The sequence below is a fragment of the Camelus ferus genome, chromosome 7, assembly GCF_009834535.1.
Source record: "Camelus ferus isolate YT-003-E chromosome 7, BCGSAC_Cfer_1.0, whole genome shotgun sequence".
NCBI classification, from domain to species: domain Eukaryota; kingdom Metazoa; phylum Chordata; class Mammalia; order Artiodactyla; family Camelidae; genus Camelus; species Camelus ferus.
Genome location: NC_045702.1, coordinates 55,401,845 through 55,421,984, shown reverse-complemented (window position 1 = coordinate 55,421,984; position 20,140 = coordinate 55,401,845). Strand labels below are relative to the sequence as shown.

At 35.2% G+C, this 20,140-nt stretch overlaps 1 protein-coding gene across 1 annotated transcript in view; it reads right to left on the bottom strand.

The window, feature by feature from the left end:
• THSD7A (thrombospondin type 1 domain containing 7A) overlaps positions 1 to 20,140 on the bottom strand; it is a 362,680-nt gene that overhangs the window by 73,853 nt on the left and 268,687 nt on the right. The window contains 3 exon segments of the mRNA XM_032483934.1: positions 2,299 to 2,414; positions 6,700 to 6,934; positions 15,463 to 15,657. Coding sequence (XP_032339825.1) covers positions 2,299 to 2,414; positions 6,700 to 6,934; positions 15,463 to 15,657 — 546 coding nt within the window.

The window sequence follows — 20,140 nt, the reverse complement described above, 5'->3', positions numbered from 1 at the left end:
AAGGTCTCTTCTGCCATCTTTTCAACAAGATTTTCCCTAGTACTTGCTTCCACAATGAGTTTTCCCCATCTCTTCCCTAGAACTTCCTGCTTTCTACTTATTGAATCATGTAAGTCTTACATTATCTGCCTTATGTAGAAGAGTTCTATATTTTAAATGTGATCAAAAGCTTCTTTGAAGTTCTTCTTAACAGAGCCATCAATACTAGTTAAATACAGTAATCAATAAATTAGAAATTCAGTAAGTATTTATGCATACAATACAGATAAATATTAATTTAATTAACACATGCAGAGTACTCATGATCTATTTGTTTCCTCATCTATCTGTTAAAAAAATTTTAAAGTGTCTTATATGTTACCACAGTTTTTCATATAAAATATTTTTTATTTTACAAATGGTCACTTTCTTGATACTGTAAAAAATCATCATCAGAGATCAAGTTAAAAATCATGTTATTTGATTTTCAATTACAGTTCTTTTAAATGAGTAAGTTATACCTACTTTTCTTCCCTTTCTAGCCATATAATGTATAATGAGATAACAAATTCATAGGCTACTTAACTGGTTCCTAATTCCTGGACACATTTTAATATTCCAAATTCGTTTCAAATGAAGGTCTAATGAAATGAGAAAATTTTACCTGATTCCTCATTTTGAGGAATGACTATCCTACAATCAATTTAATGGAATCTTTTCTGATTTATTTTTTAATTTTATTTCTTTGAAATACTTTAGACCAAGAGAATTATTATTTCAAAATACTTTACTCAATATAAGGAAATGCCCAATATAGAAAAAGAGGCAGTTTTTTCCTACTTTCAAAAATTTTACTTATGAATATTAAATTTGTGTTAGATCATTAATCATGTCATAAATGTTACTGCATATGGAATTATTGGAATTATTAGTAAATGGTTCATCTCATACCAATGCAAAACATCAACTATAAAACATTCAAAACAAAATTTTCAAGTATATAAATTCCATATAATACATAACCTTTTCCATTGTAGTGATGAATAACCAACAATTATCACAGAAATATTAACCTATGAGAAACTACAATTCTATTTCTGATTATGACCAAACTGAAGGATATCATATGTTATTTAGTTTTTAAGAAAATAAGAGGATAAAAGAAAAAAATCTGGATAAAAATATCAGACAATGACACTGTTCATCAATAAGATTAAGGCTGTTAACATATTTTTAAAAGTTAATACTAACTCTTTTTGTCCCAAAAGTTTTAAAAATGCCTTAGAAGACTTCTGAAATAAAAATTTTCTGTTCTTGCTCACTTTGCGATTTAATTCATTTGGTATTTCAAGGGTACTTAAAATAGAAAAAGCATTAAAAAGAAACTCATGTTTCAACTATATAAAATAATCACACTGTAAAAAACAATCCACATTAAGTTTATAATTTCATATACCTTCAGGGCTTAAAACAATTCTGGCAATTAAGAACAGTTGTTAAACTAGAAGTTAATTTCTAATTGAATTTCTCTAATAAGAGTCAAGAAGCATAAATAAAAGCATAAAAGGAACTTTAGAAAAAACAGGAGACAGTGTCATTTGTGACATTGAGAGAAAATGTGCTCAGTGACTGCATTTATCACCTGGAGGACACTGACATCTTTCTCAACACCAGTGAGAAAGGGCCCTATCCTGGAGGGTAAAGAATTATCAAAGTATCTGCCATGATATTAAAGGGTCTCTGTCTGTGAGTAATAAAATCAGAACCAAATCATATGGGCAACAAATTCTCATCCTGTAAACGCTGCATGGCATATTAAATATTAGCAGAGGTATGTTTTGGCCATTTTTCTCTTTCCTTTATCCTCATCCTTTGGATCACATAACTGAATCTGTATGCATCTAGTCCCATGGTTGTTTCTTGCCACTAAGAAGGTTGAAAACCATAAGTACGAATAAGATCACTGAATGTTCTTTTTGAAACATATCAGGACACTGTACATTCCTCCAGAATTAACGTTAAAGGAAACATTAATATAATAACATTTAGAATCCCTTCATTTTGATCTATATCATAAAGTTATTTGATTTACATCATAAAGTTCTTTAAGTCAGTTTTGGCATAAAACTCACTTGTCTGGTTCTCTAAAAGCTGTATTATTTTCTAGAAGGAAATCAAAACTTTATGGCATTTGTGCCAAACCAGGATTACACAGCCAGCCCCATGTAAGAATCAAAAACACTGCTCAGCCAGAGACACGTGGAGGTCCTGGCGAGAGGTTTCCTAGGTGAACTGCCTTCAGAACTCTGCAGATCATACCTTTTCTGCATGAGGAAGGGCATGATGTCCAGTCACTATACGGGGTTACAACACAGTCCTTCCTACAAGGAAGCAGACAGGGCCTCACTGTTTCAGGTCGAAGGCTTTCAGGACACCTAGGAAAAGCAAAGGGAAATTACTAGACCTCCACTGGAATTCAGAAAACCAGGTAATTTAATATCCTTAGCATTTTCATTGCTAAAATTGCTGAACAGTCATGAATCTGATTTATTTAACTTCCAGCATCCTTTCTGCTTTTGACAAAAACTATACAACTAAAGTAACTCTTCCAAACTGGACTTCGATAAAGCTTCTCAAGGCAGCATATGTAAATCTGATATTACTCATGCTATGGAGAAGAAAATATAATAATTATACCTAGTTTACTTACAATAATTTCTCCTATTAATAAATGTAAATATTCCAACAAGCTTTATAAGAAATTTATGGAAGTTTAAGTTACCAATTTAAGCACCCAGTTCTACATCTTTGCATAACTAAAGTTTTATTGCTGATTATAATTTCCCGGGTTAATCTGTACTTTACTTTTACAAAACATATTTAGCATAAAATAAATTTATAATGGAGTATATTCTATAGATGTGCTCAATAACAATACTGTATTTATAGCTATGTATTTCATAATAAATAAGTAATAAAATAATAAAAAGGTATAGATAATTATGAAAAAGAATTTTTGCTTTATTTCTGGTTTCATTCACTGTCTCTATTCTTATTTTTTCTTCCATTTTGTTCCTACTTTCAAATGACTGGATTTTAAATATTTTAAATATTTTTGTAAGTCACAATATTTTTTTGAAAAAGGGTGAATATAAACGAAACAAAAATAGTCAACAAGTAAATTAAAGGAAAACAAAACACTGTGTTCCTTGACATAAACTGTAGTAAAATTAACTTATTGTTTTAAAAAATACAGCAAAAATATTCTATTTATTAGGAACACAAGAGAAAGATAACGACAAAACAATGAAGTTTCTTACACTATATAAGGTTTTCACTTCCTAAAGATAATTTTAGGAAGCTGATGTATGACTTTTAAATACACTGTTTTCTTTTTTAAATTTCATAATTCTTTTCTGCATGTTTACAATCTGATTCTATTATTGTTATCACTCAAGTGTTGGCAGTGAGCATTAACACTAGAAGAAGATGTATATTAGGACAACAAAATATAATAACATAATTCATGTAATGAAAAGTACTTAATGTTCTGATTCCTAAGAAATTCTCTTTTGAGGTCCTATGAATCTGTGACAAGTAAGCTAAGAGGCAGTGAAGAAATAAACCTAGCAACCAGTATAACTGTTGCTGGAATAACTTGGCAAATTAGTGAAAAATGGGATTTAAACTACTCCCCACAGGAGAAGACAGATTTTTTGTAGGTCAAGTTAAATTGTCTTTTAACAAGTTAATCAGGTTTTCAGAACTGAACTATGAGTGAAAAAAATCAACATCATTAATCTCCTTCCCATAATTCCTTTATAGCACTTTGCTGACACTTCATTTTTGATATATCTTATAATTTTTTATCTGCATGTCCTATCTCATCCATAAGTATTACATTCTATTCAACTATATAGATACATGCCTTTCTCTCTCATTCTATAACACTAGGGTTTATTTAAAAGTGGGTTTAAAAAAGTATATGAGATTCAACATTTCAAAAGAAATAATCTCCCTGGTTTATGCTGAGTATAAGTTTGGATTTTCCTAATTGCTATGCTTACTCAAAGTCCTGGACGACAAAGAAATTCAGATGTGAATCACAGTAGTTAATGTATTGTTAGAACTGAGATTATAAATCACTAGAACTATAATTTAACCTACATTCTTAACCAGGAAACATTATATGGCAAGACCCCACACATAATCATGTTAATTCTTCTGGAACTATGGAATTATTGATCAGTAATTATTATTGGAAGCACTCCTTCTCAGTGAGGTGATTTTATAACTTTAACAATGGAGAGCTTTACTCAATTACATACTCTTCAAATTTTAGCCTTGAATAAATCAATGAAATTTACAATGTTATCACTGACAACCTCCAAAATTCCGTTTCAGTTTAGAAATTTCCTCAGCAAGATACTTGGCTAACTGTGGAGAACAAAATTACTAACAACAAAGCCGTTAAATGAACACACAAAGATAAATTGTACAGCCTAGATTACATCCAATAAAATGAATTCAGACTTCCTTGGGTGAGGCAATTGGTTCCGTCAACATGCTTCTTTTCTCCTTTGTACTGTTTGTATTTAGTGTTTGTGTTTAAATCAAGGAATCGATTTTGCCCCAGATCTTATTCAAGGTCAAATTAAACAGATGTGATAGGAGTTGAAGTTTGTTACTCAGAGGATAGATAGGATCAATAACATTGATTTTACCATTGCACAGTAATCTGTTTTATTAAGAGGAGTTTAAAACAAGGTTTCTATTTGCATTTTTGTTTCAAATACCGAGTACTGAAAAGCAGTCACTGAATTTAACCTAGCATTTACTCATAAGGGCAGTAACATTTTCTTTTGAATTTACACTATTTGCTTAATTTTTTAGAACTTTAAGGGCAAAGGAAATCCATTTCATTTAACAAATCTATACTTGTATCCAGGTCACTGAATAAAGGCTGCAAGAGTGAAGCACATTTTTAATGGATTATTGTAGTGGCCCAACATGGGGCTTCAGGATACCCTTTCTATTGAATGATTTAATGACATTAATCCACCAGGCTTTTCCATACATAGGCTTCTGCACGTGTACATCCGTTGCTCAGCGAAGTATTTTGTAGTTTACCTAACTGAGGGAAATACCATCAGCACATCTGGAAGGTAATTAACTGCAAAACAGGAACAGAGTGAGCTTACTGGTGGAAGCTCAGCACAGTAACCCGCCGTTCTGTGCCGTGACAAGTCGGTCAGGTTACAACCCTCTGCAGTGAATATGTCTACCTGTGTGCTTGTCCCAGCAAGACCCACAACACAGCCCTCCAGCACTTGGGACTTCCACTTCTGCTGTTACTGCTACTGAATTTTAATACACCGCAAATGAATTTCCTTTGTTAGATTCATCCCATCTTTAGCATTATTTCTCTTAAAATACTGGTTTGGGGCTACCTGCTGAGCATGTGGAATAGTCCCTCAATTTATTTAAGTCTTTTGCGCATATATTTTCTGATACGTTTCCTAATTTCAAACTGCATAAATAAAGTATGGGCCCAAATATCACTAACGTCTGCAACCCTGGACATTAATTAGTAAAAATAACTCAAAATGGGATTCTTATTTATCCCCTGGATTTTGTCATATATCAGGTACATTATGACCATTTCCCTGAAACACTAAGAAGTATCTGCAATTTTTAAGAGAAAATAATAGTTTCTAAGATTTCTTGAGGGCTTACATTACAACTCCCCACAACGCCCCATTAAATCCCTTCAAAAAACTTTGAAAACTGAAGCCAGGATCTGTTAAGTAGTATACCTAACATCACACATAATACTTAAGATCTCACATAACACCTAAGCACTTGGCCAGGTATCTGGAAATTAGGAGGCCATTTTTATGCCAACGCATAACTGACAGGTTTTTCTTTCCCTGTTTCACGTGGCTAAGATGATTTGAATTCTAAAAGATATATGCTGTCTAAATCTCAAAAGATAGCTTTTTCCCCCTTAAAGAAATATATTTTTAGAATTGATTTATTAATTTTCTCTAAGGAATGATTAGCCCAGGTATGCTGTGACATGTTTTTGTTTATACTTCTCACAAGGCACATATAATACACCAATTCTCTAGGTCTTTGTTCTCCCCTCTAGCAAACTGTTTGCCTTGTTGTTACTCTCTTCATAACTACACTGAGAAACTGATGGTTTTTCTGCTCATCTTAACGCTCATCCCATCCCAAGGTTCTCTTTTGGGAGATAGTACTTTTGATATAGTACTTTCTGGGGGAAATGAAAACGAGATCATAGTAGGCTACTTCCCAATTAAACTAGATGGGCAGCCTCTGCAGCCCCTGGGTACACAGGAGGTCACGGATGACCTCCACGGCTAAGACTTCGTACACTGTCACTATTGATCAGCCAGGTCTAGAGCAAGCACCTGTTTCCTTGCCTCACTAGCTTAATAAAAGCAGAAAGTGCTACTATGAAACTGAAAGTAGGTCCCACATAGAAAGACTTCTACAGAATTTATGGGTCCCAGGTACAAGACTCTCGAGCTGCTATAACTTTATCAATGGCTGCATTCAAAACAAAGAGGTCTTACTCTTGAGGCCAGGTCGGACAAGCATCAAAATGCTAAATTTCATGAAGCAAGTGAAGCCTGAGCCAATCCCCTGCATGGCTGGCCCCAGGATTTACTGCTATCTTTCTAAAGCCCTTACTTTTTGGGTCCCACTTGGCCCACATTGACCCGCACACAGATGACTTTTCTTGTCTGCATGCCAACAGAGCAAGAGGCTTCCCCATTCCAAGTTGCGGTGGTGTTGAAGGATGATACCGAGGTGTCCTCGATGCACTGGCCCCAGGGACCAGTTTGCCAGTGGTACACAGTACAGGGATGCTCGTTACAGCTGCGCACCTCTTGCAAAGCACTGCTATTTGGACAGGGAGCTCCACCTATAAAAACGGACAATATTAACAGATTAGATATGGTGCCAACAGAATTCTTACCATTCTCTGTTCCTTGGAATTAACAATAACAATGAGACCTGCCACTTATTAGCACAGGTGACCAGCACACTGCTAAGAAGGCAGATCGAGTATTAATCTTACTTCACTTGGCATGCTCTGGCTTAAAACTTAAACTAAGTGCTAGACATAGTATTTGTTTTGGGGGACTAAGAGAACATTATTCTCCAGAGAAGCTGAAAATGAGATACAAACAAAGCCTATGTAACTGCTAACCAGGGGTAACGTGGGCATTGAGACTGTATGGATGAATCCAGTGTGTTTTAAAATATTATCCCTCAAAATGAAAGTCTTAATTACAGGTTTCAAAATGCTGTTTATTTCAGTGAATTAGGACTTGGGGTGATTAGAAACAGGGGTTTTTAAATGAATTGATGCTTTCTGATCTTCTATAGCATTATTGGGGAAGCCAAACTGTATTTCTTCAAATCTAGGATGTGATTGACTGAGATAGACCATCATTTTATGTGTCACAAAGAGAAACGGCTGCAAATTAAACAATGCAATACTTTTTTTTATCAACTCTAACTTTTACTGCATGCTTACTGAAATAGCTTTGTATGACTTATTTAGATTAAAAAATAACACTCTTTTGCATATGTTAAAGGGGAAGGTAGTCCTAAAACTTCTTTACATTCAGAATCTAAATATTTTGAGTAGCTTTTTAACTCACTCTCACCCAAGTTTGTATTCTCTTAAACACTGTCATCCCTGTGGCATCCACAGTGTCGGTGATGCAGGATTTCTTAGAGTGTTCTCTGTTGTCTCCAGGGTTTTCTTCCAGGATACTGGTACCCATCTCTAAGCTTTGATGCTGTTGCATTTTTAATCACACCAGAAGATATGAATGAAAGGTTTAAGCAAGCAGCTAAGAAAGAGTTTATTTTCCTTCCTCAAATGGCCGTTAGCTGTTTTTGTTTTCTTTGTTTTTGGCAGGAATACCATAGGATTGCTTTTGTCTCCAGGAACAAAAAAGAAATTCACATGTACTAGCAATGACAACTGTGTTCTAACTGCTGCTTGGCCACAGTGATTTTAAAATGCACCCATTGTACGATGTAGTAATTACAGAGATGATAAAAGGTAGACCAGATGTGTCCTTTAATCAACAGAATGTGGTGTGGAGTTGTCAATATGGAACTCTGCTAGCCCCATTTTAAGGATGTTCTAGGTGGCACCTCATTTTATATCTACAGCTGCTGTACAAGTAAAAAATTATCAAGTGGATGAGCCCATAAGGATTAATGACATGGACACAGTAACAGCTAGGAATTTATGGAGCCCAGTTTTGTTTTGTTTTTTAACTACTATGCTACTTATAATGCCCACTATGAAAATAAAAAGCTTTATATATTGCTAAAAGCGGAGTTCAGGAGGAATTTATTGTTTATCTTGTTCACCCTGCATATTACTTATGTTAATCATACATACTTGTGATAGTAAATGGAGGAAACACTGAGCATGAGAAGAGGTGGGTTTTAGACAATCGGAAAGCAAGTCCCAAAAATTTAAAAAAAAAATAAGAAAAGGTGATTTAATGGCTAGGGACCCCAACATGGAAGATGGACCCTAAAGTTTGAGATGTGAGTAAAAGTCAAACAAAACCACATTCTGGGCTGATCTGCAGTTACCACTTCACTTGTGATTAAGGACATCCCTTTATTCAGCAAATAAATCAGGAGGCAGTTTAGGTGAGAATTCAACTGCAATGTAGGATCATTTGGGCAGTGTTGAACATGGGATCAACAGCAGAATAACCTGCATTAAACAGCATTTCATTAATGTCCCCTGCTTCATGAAGGTGAAAACATCTGTCACAGTTCGTATCCTGTCCTACATCAGACAGCTCAGTGACCCTGGAAACAAAAGTTTAGGATTTGAATAGAAACGAATCCGAAAATCTGCTAATTGGATTGGGGAAAAGTAAATGAGCATTCTTCCTACCCATTCCCTGAGGCTTTAGATTTATGCCATCTTATTTCTCAGGAAAACACATGCTAATTAAAAAAAAAAAAAATATATATATATATATACACACACACACACATATTTAATTTACATAACCATTTTACCTGTAACTTCATATTTAATAGTAAAATTGTTGCTCTTCCACAAAATAATCTGTGTCTTTACTTACCCCATTTTCACCCCGAGTATATGTATGCTGTGTAAACTGTGATTTGAAAACTCTGAATTGTTTTTGACATTGGAACTGACTGGTTGGCTTGGAAAAAAAAAGTTAAGGAAAAAACTTTCACAACATCAGCATAACGTGTTCAGGAACGGCAAGATAGTTGTTAAGTTTACGGACATAAAGACTATTTATTTTCTTGCCTCAATTCACATTAAAGCCACATCAGCAGTTTTGGTCTGTCATCAAGATAGTTGCACAGATAAGCCCCAATGTGGTCTTAATTATAACAATGAAAGGACAATTTGGAAAGCATGGCTTGGAGTAATCAGTCACTGCAGCATCATCCTGCTATTTGGGGAATAATTTTATGGTTGAAAAATTGATAGATGTAACATTGAATTTATTTATTATTTATGGGAACATCTAATTCCAGACATCTGGGAATATTTCCATACTACTGGGGAAATTATAAAATGTCAACCAAGACAAAATTAGTGATAAATATATTTTAAAAAATCCTCTTATATATAAAAATATATGCTTCATGTTAATGCGACTAGGATTTCTATCGTTCCACTGAAAGGAAAGACTTTATAATACTTTGATGAAATTCTGCTATATAAATGAACTTCCATGTTCATATAAAAATACCAACTATCGTGTGAGTCTTCTCTCTTAGAAACGAAAAAGTGACTTTTCCTCTCCATAAAAGCTTGGTTAGGATACATTTAAGAGAGCTACGGTGTTTCTGGGTCTGGCACTGAAGTCATTACAATTTAGTGGCCGACTGAAAAAAAAAAAAAAAAAGAACCTTTTCAAAATAACTGGATGCCTACATATTGAATGTGATACACAATGGTCACCTATGCTTCAAGGGATATTGGGAGGTTAGAAACAGTTCCTGTACTCTTAGAGATCTCAAAGTCTCCTGTACTCCCAGAGATCTTATAATACAGTGGAAAAAAGTAGTAGAAAATGAATATAATTCTAGGTAGACTATAATAACTATGTTAAAAGAGGTACTGAGGAAAATTGGGATTCAGAAGTGGTAAGATTAAGTTAATTTGGGGGGTGACTAAAAATGCCTCAGTAAGGAAGGCATTGAGGTGAATACTGAAGGAGTAGGATTTCGACAAGCAGAGTTCTGGGAAGGGAGAGAAGGAAAAGATTTTATTTAAGCAGAAGAAAAAAATAAATAAAAGCAAAGGCACTCAGGGAGGTATGACCCTGGGAATTAGCAATATTGGTGCAGTCAATTGGAGTGCAGAGTTCACACAAGGAAGTAATTGGTGGTAAGGATAAGGGAGTGGACTGGGCTCAGGTTAAGAAGAGGCTATCAGTGTACTATGAATGACAGTCTTAAGATACTTGTAACTGCCTGCTATTGTAGTCCTAACCCCTTGGATAGCAGACCACTGTGCGTGAAAAGCACATTGGCAGTGACACAATTTCGGGGATTTTAACTGGAAGTGCATTGGCCATGGAGAACCTCGACACTCTGCTACTCTGCTGCAGCACCACTCCCCTTCTCTCCTCACTTTTCCCCCCTTGTAGTAAGAGGCAGAAGATGGCTCACTGTGGAGTCTGCATAAATCTTGCCTGGTGGAGGAACAGACTGAAGCAGAACTCCTTTTTCCCAATCAATAGTGGGAGGATGAGGGAGTGACAGTATTTACTTAGAAGTCAGAGTTATGTGTGTATATACACATAAAATAGATCCTGGGTTCTTCAAATTCCTCTAGGAAATGTAAGTACTCCCTGATTCTTAGAACTAAATCATTTAACTGTAAAAACTAAACAAGGTAAAAGAGAAACATTCCTGTTCTCCATGTTTTGTACTGTAAAATAGAAATTTTGAAGACTACTATTTGAGAAAAATTGGCATAATTTTATTTCAATTTGCACCTATTCCATGCATGTATGAAGGAGGTAAAAAGACACACTAACATTTGGCTGAAGTTGTATCAGGTCACTATGAACTCTGCAAAAATAAATACTGTCTCATTTCTTGCTTTGTAAGGATAATTGACTCTATAATTGAGAATTAACAGAAGTTGTTGTTATACTCAGTGGAAAACATTTTGAAAATCATTTTTCCTTTTTCAACCAAGTTTGTTAAGAATCTGCAACACAAGTTCAAAAATGGCAAAGGCCATAAGTCTAACATAAATTAAACTTTTTTTATTCAAATTCAACTTACTACTATTTATGTCAATTATCCTATGCCAGACTAAGTGTTAAAAGAGCGCATCTTTTTAGAACTTCTGGCATAATTTTAAAGTGGCTTTGGGGATCCATCTTATAGTTTACACAATATAAGGAAGATTTTTACCTCAAGGTATCACACAAATCAAAAAGCAAATTACCAATCTTATTTAGCCAAAAGTCAAGGCTTCAGAAGTAAGATACACACCAACACAATTCTACTTTTTTAAGTTGAAAAGAAATACTTTTACTTTCTCCAGTATATTAACTATCGCCAGTTGTTTTACCATTTGTGATTTGGTTTCCAAATGACAGTATTTCAGTAAGAATCATTTTATGACAATTTTTGTGTACTGCTGATACACAAAATAATAGGTTACATGATATTACTCAAGATTATATAAAAAATAGAAGTATTCAAATTGTCTTTATTCTATTTCTTATGTTTAACTTTGAACCAGCCTTGAAATTATAGGAAAATTAAAAGTATATTATCAATAATTTTCCCCTGGATCACTGGGAAGAAGTTATTGAAATGATGCCCCATTACTCTAAATACTTCAGTGTGTATTTCCTGCAGTCAAAGGTATTTTCCTATACAGAAGCAAATTTAATATTCAAGATGAGGAAATCAGGAAATTAACAATGATACATTATTCCCATCTCATCCTCAGACCCACTCAAGTTGGCCAACTGTCCCAAAATATTCTTTGACCCTCTTATACAATCCATATACCCCTCTCTTTAGACTTCTCAGTGTCTCTGACATCTCATGCCAGGCCACCCTTTTCCCACTGGGGTTGCCCATCTCACTCAGGCTGGGCTCTGACAAACTCCTCTGGACCTTTGAAGACTCCCCGCCTGCTGGTACAGATACCTACTGCCTGGCTCCACTTAATGGATTTATAGATAAAATTGTCCAGAAAGGAAGAGGAACAACCTAGAAAGGAAGGGAAGGAAAGGGAAAAGAAAGTATGGCAAGAGGAAATGGAAGTGCTATTCTATTATTCTACCATTCTTTTAACAGAAACAAAGAAATAGTAAAAGTCATAACATTTTAACAATAGAGAGCTTATCTACTGAATTGGGACCATATGGAATAGTCCTCCATCACATAACATACATGGACATAGATACCCATGTAGATGTAGATGTGCCACACATATGCATACACATACACTAAAAAGACGACTGGTAATTCAGGGTCTAGACTAGTAGGCAGCACTCCTCTTTCTAGCACACAGTAGGACTATATTTAGTCCTGCCCCACTTGAAATTAGGCTCAACTTTAAGTCATGATTATATGATGTACTTTGAGAATGAAATGTCTGTGGAAATGACATAAAGCACTTTTGGATGAAGTAATTTAATTGCTGATGCTGTTAAATCAGCAGATACCCCAATCTTCTTCCTCTGGCATGACGATTGTCAGGCAGGTCTTCAAATGGAGGTGCAATGCTGAGACACTGGAGGACAGACTACCTTGGAGAGTTACCTGCCACTGTAGCAAAATTCCCAAGAGGGAGACGTAATTGTTCTTTTAAGTTACTGAATTTCTGGGCTGTCTGTTACTGCGGTACAACTTAGTCTGTTTTTATTAATAAAAGAGGTTTATAATCTTCACTATAACATTTAATGGTATATTCTGACTGAGATAAACAGAAGTACAAATGCACAGGCTGCAGCACTGATTCTGTAAATCCATATGAATACTTTGCATGTGGGCTTGTCTTGTAAGTTATTTCACCAGAAAATTACATAATTCCGTGCCTAAACACTCAATATATAGTTTTAATAATGTGGCCTTTTGCCTTAAGGTTATCACAATAATTTTCTTAACCACAGAAAAATTAAAAAATATTTATGATACATACAAAACACTAATTCTTCAGGAATAATAGAAAGACCTACATTTCTGTACAATTATAAAGGGATATCTAATTGGCAGGGAAACATATTTTTAAACTGCCTGCAAATGTATTTAAAAAATAGCTCATATTTAGAAAAGACTTATTTTGAGGAAGACAAAATGTGTTTTTGTGTTCCACAAATAATAGGCATTAAATCACTTTTGAAGGATAAATTCTTCCTTAAATATTTCACATAATTATACCAGTCTTTGTAGCGGTTACTAACAGAGACAAATAGCAGCAGATTTCCCGTTGATGGAATTTCCTCTGCAGTTTCCTTTTAAAATTATATTTTGAATTCATGCCTTTATGATTAACTATATACACATCTATAATTTTCCAGTATGGCTTGCTTCTGATGCAGCTACTAGCCTTAATTAAAAATTATCGAAGTCCCACCCTTTCAACCTAAGTGGATGATACACACCAAAGAGCAGTCATAAATTTCTGCCTTTAAAGCATTTCATGACCTTTCAGTGTGAAGCATCATGTCTATAGAAATAATGATCTGGTGAGTTCTGCAAGCATGGCAAAATCTCAGCCATGTGAGTCTCGGGGCGAAAAGTCACTCATTACTAGTCACACAGCAAGTGTCTGCAGAGTATAATGGATTTATAGGAAGCAGAGTGACCACAGATCTAATTTTAATGAAGCCCAGGACATAATCTGAGCTGATAGAATGTGAAGTCTGAATACAATCTATACAAGGTTAGACTTATTGTTTGACAACATAGGGCATCTAATTTTCCCTCTAAAAGGTTCTATTTTTCTATTAGGTTCCATAAACATACTTCTTTCGGTAGCAAATAACTAAATTTATACTAAGGTGACAAAAAAAACCCCACCATTTTTTGGACACTTTGAAGAAAATTCTAAATTTTCCCATAGGTTGATTGTTTTAATTATGTTATTTTTTCTCCTATGTCTTAAAGTCAAGGTAGTTACATTTTTGCGTAGAGTTACATACACATACGGTAAGTTTGATTAACTAAGAATACTATCAGATTTCTATCACTAAAATGCTTCATAAACAGAAGAACAAAATAGGCAACATGAAAACTCCAAAACTGATTATTTGAGGGTATACATAAAGAAACATATGATCACTACAAATAGAAATCATTATTTACTAGTGTTAAATGTGGATGAGAAGAATGATTAAGCCTGATAATATTTAAGCAACATACACCTATATTCTTGAGACAGAACATGCTTAATGTGACAGAACTTGAATTACTTCTGTGTTTTCCTTACTCCTGTGTTATCTTCCAGAATGACAAGATTAAGTATGACATTACATCACTCAGTTGCACAGAGGCCAAATTAGCATTTGGATATAAGCTTGAGAGACAATTACCAAGAGCCTTGCATTTCTCAACAGTAAGGCTGGCACCAGTGAGGTATGAATGTATGACAAACCATGCTTTATTCAACCAATAAGGTGCAGTGATTTAGGAGCAACTTATTTTAAAAATGAATACAATCTACATATGAGACTTCTGTATCTCAGTGCCTATGTTCAGAAACCTGAATAGTAGAAAATTCATGTAATTTTCAGTCAAGCAACAGCCATGCTGGTGATTATTTTCAATAAACTTTATCATTGAACATATATGCCTATTCATGCAAAGGTAGAATGTGATTTCAAAGGGAAAAACTGACTACTAAAATAGACAAAACAATGAAACCTGAAGTCAGGAATTTGGGGAGTCATTTTAATATTTTTCTACAGGCTTAACACTTTAAAGTGGAAAGAACTTGAATTATTAGGAGGGAGGAAAGGCAAAGTGAGTTCACTTTTAAGTCTTTTCTTGGGGCGGGTATAGCTCAGTGGCACAGTGTGCACTTAGCATGCACAAGGCCATGGGTTCAATTCCCAGCACCTCCACTAAAATAACTAAATAAAAACCTAATACCCACCTCCCCCTGCAAAAAACACAACCAAAAATAAATAAGTAAGTAAGTAAGTAAGTAAGTAAGTAAGTAAGTAAGAAAGTCTTTTCTTTTTATTGAAGGTCTATTTTCAAGGTTAATTTTGGGGAAGATGAGCAAGCTGACCAATATGTGAACAGATATTAAATCTCCTTGTATTGCTGGATTGCTGAAAATTGATTTTTGTAGAAAATCATTTTATCCAGGCTAGACAAAGAAAATGCATGCCAACCTCTGGAAGAAACTTAAGTCCCTTCTGAAGCTGGTAACCTTACCTTCATCACCTGCATAAGCCAGGATGGACCGTGCTCGTATCTGTTTTCCTTCTGTGGTTTTCCCTGAGCAGGTGTGGGAGCAAGAGGACCACGCAGACCACATGCTAAGCACACAGTCCTTGGGGCAAGGGGCATCGCAGGCAACAGGGATGGGGAAGATGGCATCTCTGCATAGCTGTCGGTCAACTTCTTCTCCTGCGAAAGACATCATCACCAACAGTCTATCACTTTTAAATAAATGTAAAATGAGCAACTGAAACCAGATGGGTACCAAGATAAATTAGGTTATTTTCCTTTTGTTCCTGGGTATAAACAAAGCCAAAAGAGTGACTGCTTACTACAGCCAGATGTTAAAGGAACACCAGGAACAGACAGACAGACAGATCCCTAAATTAACCTTCTTTATTATTGATGCTTAGGTGTGTAGATCAAGTACAAGTATTTTTATGTTGATACTGCCCTGTAAGTGATTTTTATACTTATTAATCTTGCAATAAGGAACATCAATGAAATACGTCCCTCTTTCCTTTATTTTGTTATTGGACATGAGCCATCATTGACAAATAATGAATCTATCCACAGCATGTACCATAGGTTTTCATGAACCAATTCATAGGTATCTCTTTTTGCAAACTTTCTAATATCTCCCAGAGAATTAATTTTTGTACAATTGGCAACCACCTTCTTTCAGTTAAAAATTAGTTTTTTAGTTGGAAATAGCCAGGAAATATAAATGATAGGATAGCTTTATAAAACCACAGGTTACGAAGGTCCCACTGGGAAAGGGGGAAAACACAACAAGGTAAGCTAATGGCAGAAGTAAGATGGTGTCACTTAAAACTCTTCAGCCGTTTCCTGTTGCTCTTCAGAAAAAGACCAGATTTCTCAAAGTTTATGAGACCTCAAATGACCCAGCTTTTGTTTCCTTTTCTAGCTTCATCTCACTCTACTTTCTCCATTACCCTCAAAGCTTAAGTCACTGGCACTCCATTAGTGTTTGCTGAATGACTGAATGAGATACACAGGTCAATAAGAAAGAAAATATTGTTGCTGCTAATAAATGCCAAAGATAACTAAAATAATTACAAATAAATGACCAAAATACAGTATGAAAAGAGTCTGAATTCTGTGTCTTAGCTGGTTAATGTAGGGGCTAATGAGGCCAACGGAGTGGAGTAAAACAATACACAAACAGGTAAGATTAATCTGCTATTTTGCCATGGAATATATCCATAATTCTGGATATTTATGCCCTGAGACATTAGGCATTCAGGTGAGAAAGGGTGACTAATCATGCCTTTCTTCATTGCTACAAGCAAACAGGTCAAAGCTGTTTGCCACTGATGGAAGGTTAGAAATATCGTTTTAATGAACAGTCCTTTATTCATATATTTGAAAAACAAGACAGAAAATCAGAAGACAATTGGAAATGCTGTAACATGTTAATAGCTACTACTTTGAAGGGCCTTAAATCATTAGACAAAATCAGAAGTCAATTAGAATGTACTTACCTGTTAATAGCCACTAGTTCGCAAGGCTTCAAATTATCAGACTTGCTCAATCCTAAAACTCACTCAAATGACTGACTGTTGGGTCATTATATCGTTTATTCTTCCTTAGTTACTCTGATCTGAAAGATCTCTTTTAATTATGCTCTTATTGGCGTTAGGGTTTGGCTTATATCCCAATAAAATGATATACTAGACTGTATGGTAGGTAGAGTACAAAAATCACTATAACACAAGGCACATAATATTTCACAATTTACATAATAATGATTCTTGTGTTTAATTAGGTCCCATTTGTTTATTTCTGCTTTCATTTCTAGGGCCTAGGCAGACTGCCCTAGGGGAACACTGCTAAGATGCATGTCAGAGAACATTTTGCCTATGTTTTCTTCCAGGAGGTTTACAGTGTCATGTCTTATGTTTAAGTCCCATGAGTTTATCTTTGTGTATGGTGTGAGGGAGTGTTCTAAGCTCTTGTGTTTACTACATTTTTCTTAGTGCAAGGAGGGGCTTGCGTATCTTATCTCCTTCTTTGCTATCTTTTATTGTTCCCTCTACCCTCTGTCACTTTCATTTCCAATATTTTGTGAAAAGTAAGGTAAGTTTGGGGCTGCAGCTTATAGTCAGCCAGGAATTATAATCTTAAGTTTTCTCTAATACTTACGTAACCATTTCTACTCAGAAAAATTCATTCAGCGGCATTTAAGAGGAATGTGCCACCTGTGTGCTAGTAGATTAATGTGCGTGGCATAACATAATACATTTCCGTTTCTTGTAGTGTAAACCACGAGACATACAATTTTAACCTTGTTTGCTTTTTGAGTTTTCTTTTTTATTTGTTTCCAATCTGTGTCTTGGACTTGATGTTATTAGCTCTTTTTCACTCATCTTGTTCTGCCTAGCCAGGTGTACCTTTCTGTAGGTACATTCCTCCTAGAGTCCACTTTAACCCTCTGTGGAGCTGTTGGATCCAAAAACTCACTTTGGATCCAACCTCTAAGGTTTCAGCCCTGGCTGCACTAACCCCAACTTTGTCACCTATGACCTTGCCCCATGCCTCTGATTGCTCCTGGCTGCCCATCACAAACTTGCATCCAAATAATGGTATTATGTTCTAGCCACAATGGGTTTTTTCCCTTTCCTCCTGCACACCAGTTTTGTTACTGCCTCAGGGCATCTGCATTCTCTCTTCACTTTGTACACAGACTGCTTCTCAACATTCAGGTTTCACTTCAACTGTCTCCTGGCTGGAGGAGCCTTCACTGTCCATATGGAATCTCACAGTAACTTCATTTTATCTTTCTTATAGTTTTAGTCATCACTAGAAACTATTTTAATTGTTTAGATGTTTATTATCTGATCCTACTACTAGATTAAAAGCCCATTATGGGCATGATCCTTATTTGTCTTGTTCACTGTTTTATACTTTGAACTTAAAACAGTCCCTGGCACCTAACAGACCCAAATCTTCTGCTATATGAATAAATCAATTAATTAATTTTAAGCTGCTGTTGCAGGAAAAGAAATGTTGGACTACTAGGCAAATATGGATTTAAGTTCAGTATTTCTTAAATTTACATGTATTCAGGTGTATTTGTTGGACAGTCAGCATATGCATTGCCTGGAGTTTGCTAGAAATGCAGTCTCTCAGATCCCACCCATTGAATGATAACTTGCATTTCAGAAAGATCCCTAGGTGATTTGTATGCAGGTAAAATTTGAGGAGCACTGCTCTAGGATTTTTCTGCCTTTGTTCTCTGGTGATTTGATTGGAACCAGACTGCATCTTTATTATTTTATTTTTATTTATTTATTTTGGGGGAGGGAGTAATTAGGTTTATTTCTTTATTTTTAATGGAGGTATTGAGGATTGAACCCAGGACCTTGTGCATGCTAAGCACACACTCTACCACCGAGCTATACCCTCCCTCAGAACCAGACTGCATCTTGAAAGGATAGCTGTATAAAATGAATTCATCTGGATTTCATACCTAACATTGTTTGTTTTCCTATAGAACTTCCCTTTATACTTCTCTTTATACTTGGATGAAAACATACATTCAATGAATAGCTACTAATTGCCAATCTTTGGTCAGGCACTGTACTATGAATACTGCATATACCATCTCAGCTAGTTATGACAACAATTTCCTGTTTTCTTCCTCTGAGGTATAATTTACATATATTATATTAGTTTCAAATGTACAAAATAATGATTCAGCATTTGTTTATATTAGGAAGTGATCACTTCAATAAGTCTAATTAATAACCCAAGCAGTTACAATTTTTTTCTTATGATGACGATTTTTGATATGTACTCTCTTAGCAACTTTCAAACATGCAATACAGTATTAATAACTGTAGTCCCCATTCTGTGCATTACATTCTCATGACATTTATTTTATAAGTGAAAGTTTGTACCTTTCACAAAAACCTTCTGACATAGGTATTAATGTTTTGTTTTGTATTGTTTACTTTAAAGGAAGTTCATGATCATTAAGTTTGCTGTCTCAAAAAGCAGAAGTTTGTCTAAGGAAAGCAGAGATCTGAACTGAGTTCTAACCAATTCTCCAACAACAACAAAATACTTTTTAACTGGTATGGTGTTGGAAGAACTCAAAATGCCAGGGAGTTAATAATGGATGAGGCTTTGTATGCAAAGAAGTCAAGACACCAGCAGTCTAAGTTGTTTCTCAAGGCACAGTGATGCATGGTGGCAGCCACACGCTGACACATCTAGGGTTTATGGCCATTGAACAAACAGTCATAGATCTGAGAGGATATGGAATCATTCAGATCTCTATCTTTGCTTTCAATGGATGCTTTAGTCAACTCCCTAACTGACCACTAACTGGAACCCTTAGGAACTTTGCTCTTTTAAAGCTAACTCATCAGCATTCCAGGCATAAGTCATCTAGGAAATATTAGGGGGAAAAAGTTGGGTCTCCGGCTATCACAGGTTAACTCCATAACTTGTCATCTACAGCCAGTTTCTGAGGCTGTTATGTCTGTCTTATTTTTTTTAAACAAAAAGTGACCTTGGAAATCAGCTCTTTACTTACAAGAACTGCAGAAAATAATTTCACTCCTCTTCCTCACATTAAAACTTGCTTTTGATCGATAAACATTATTTTAATTACGTAAGAATTGTTATGCATGATACTGTATCA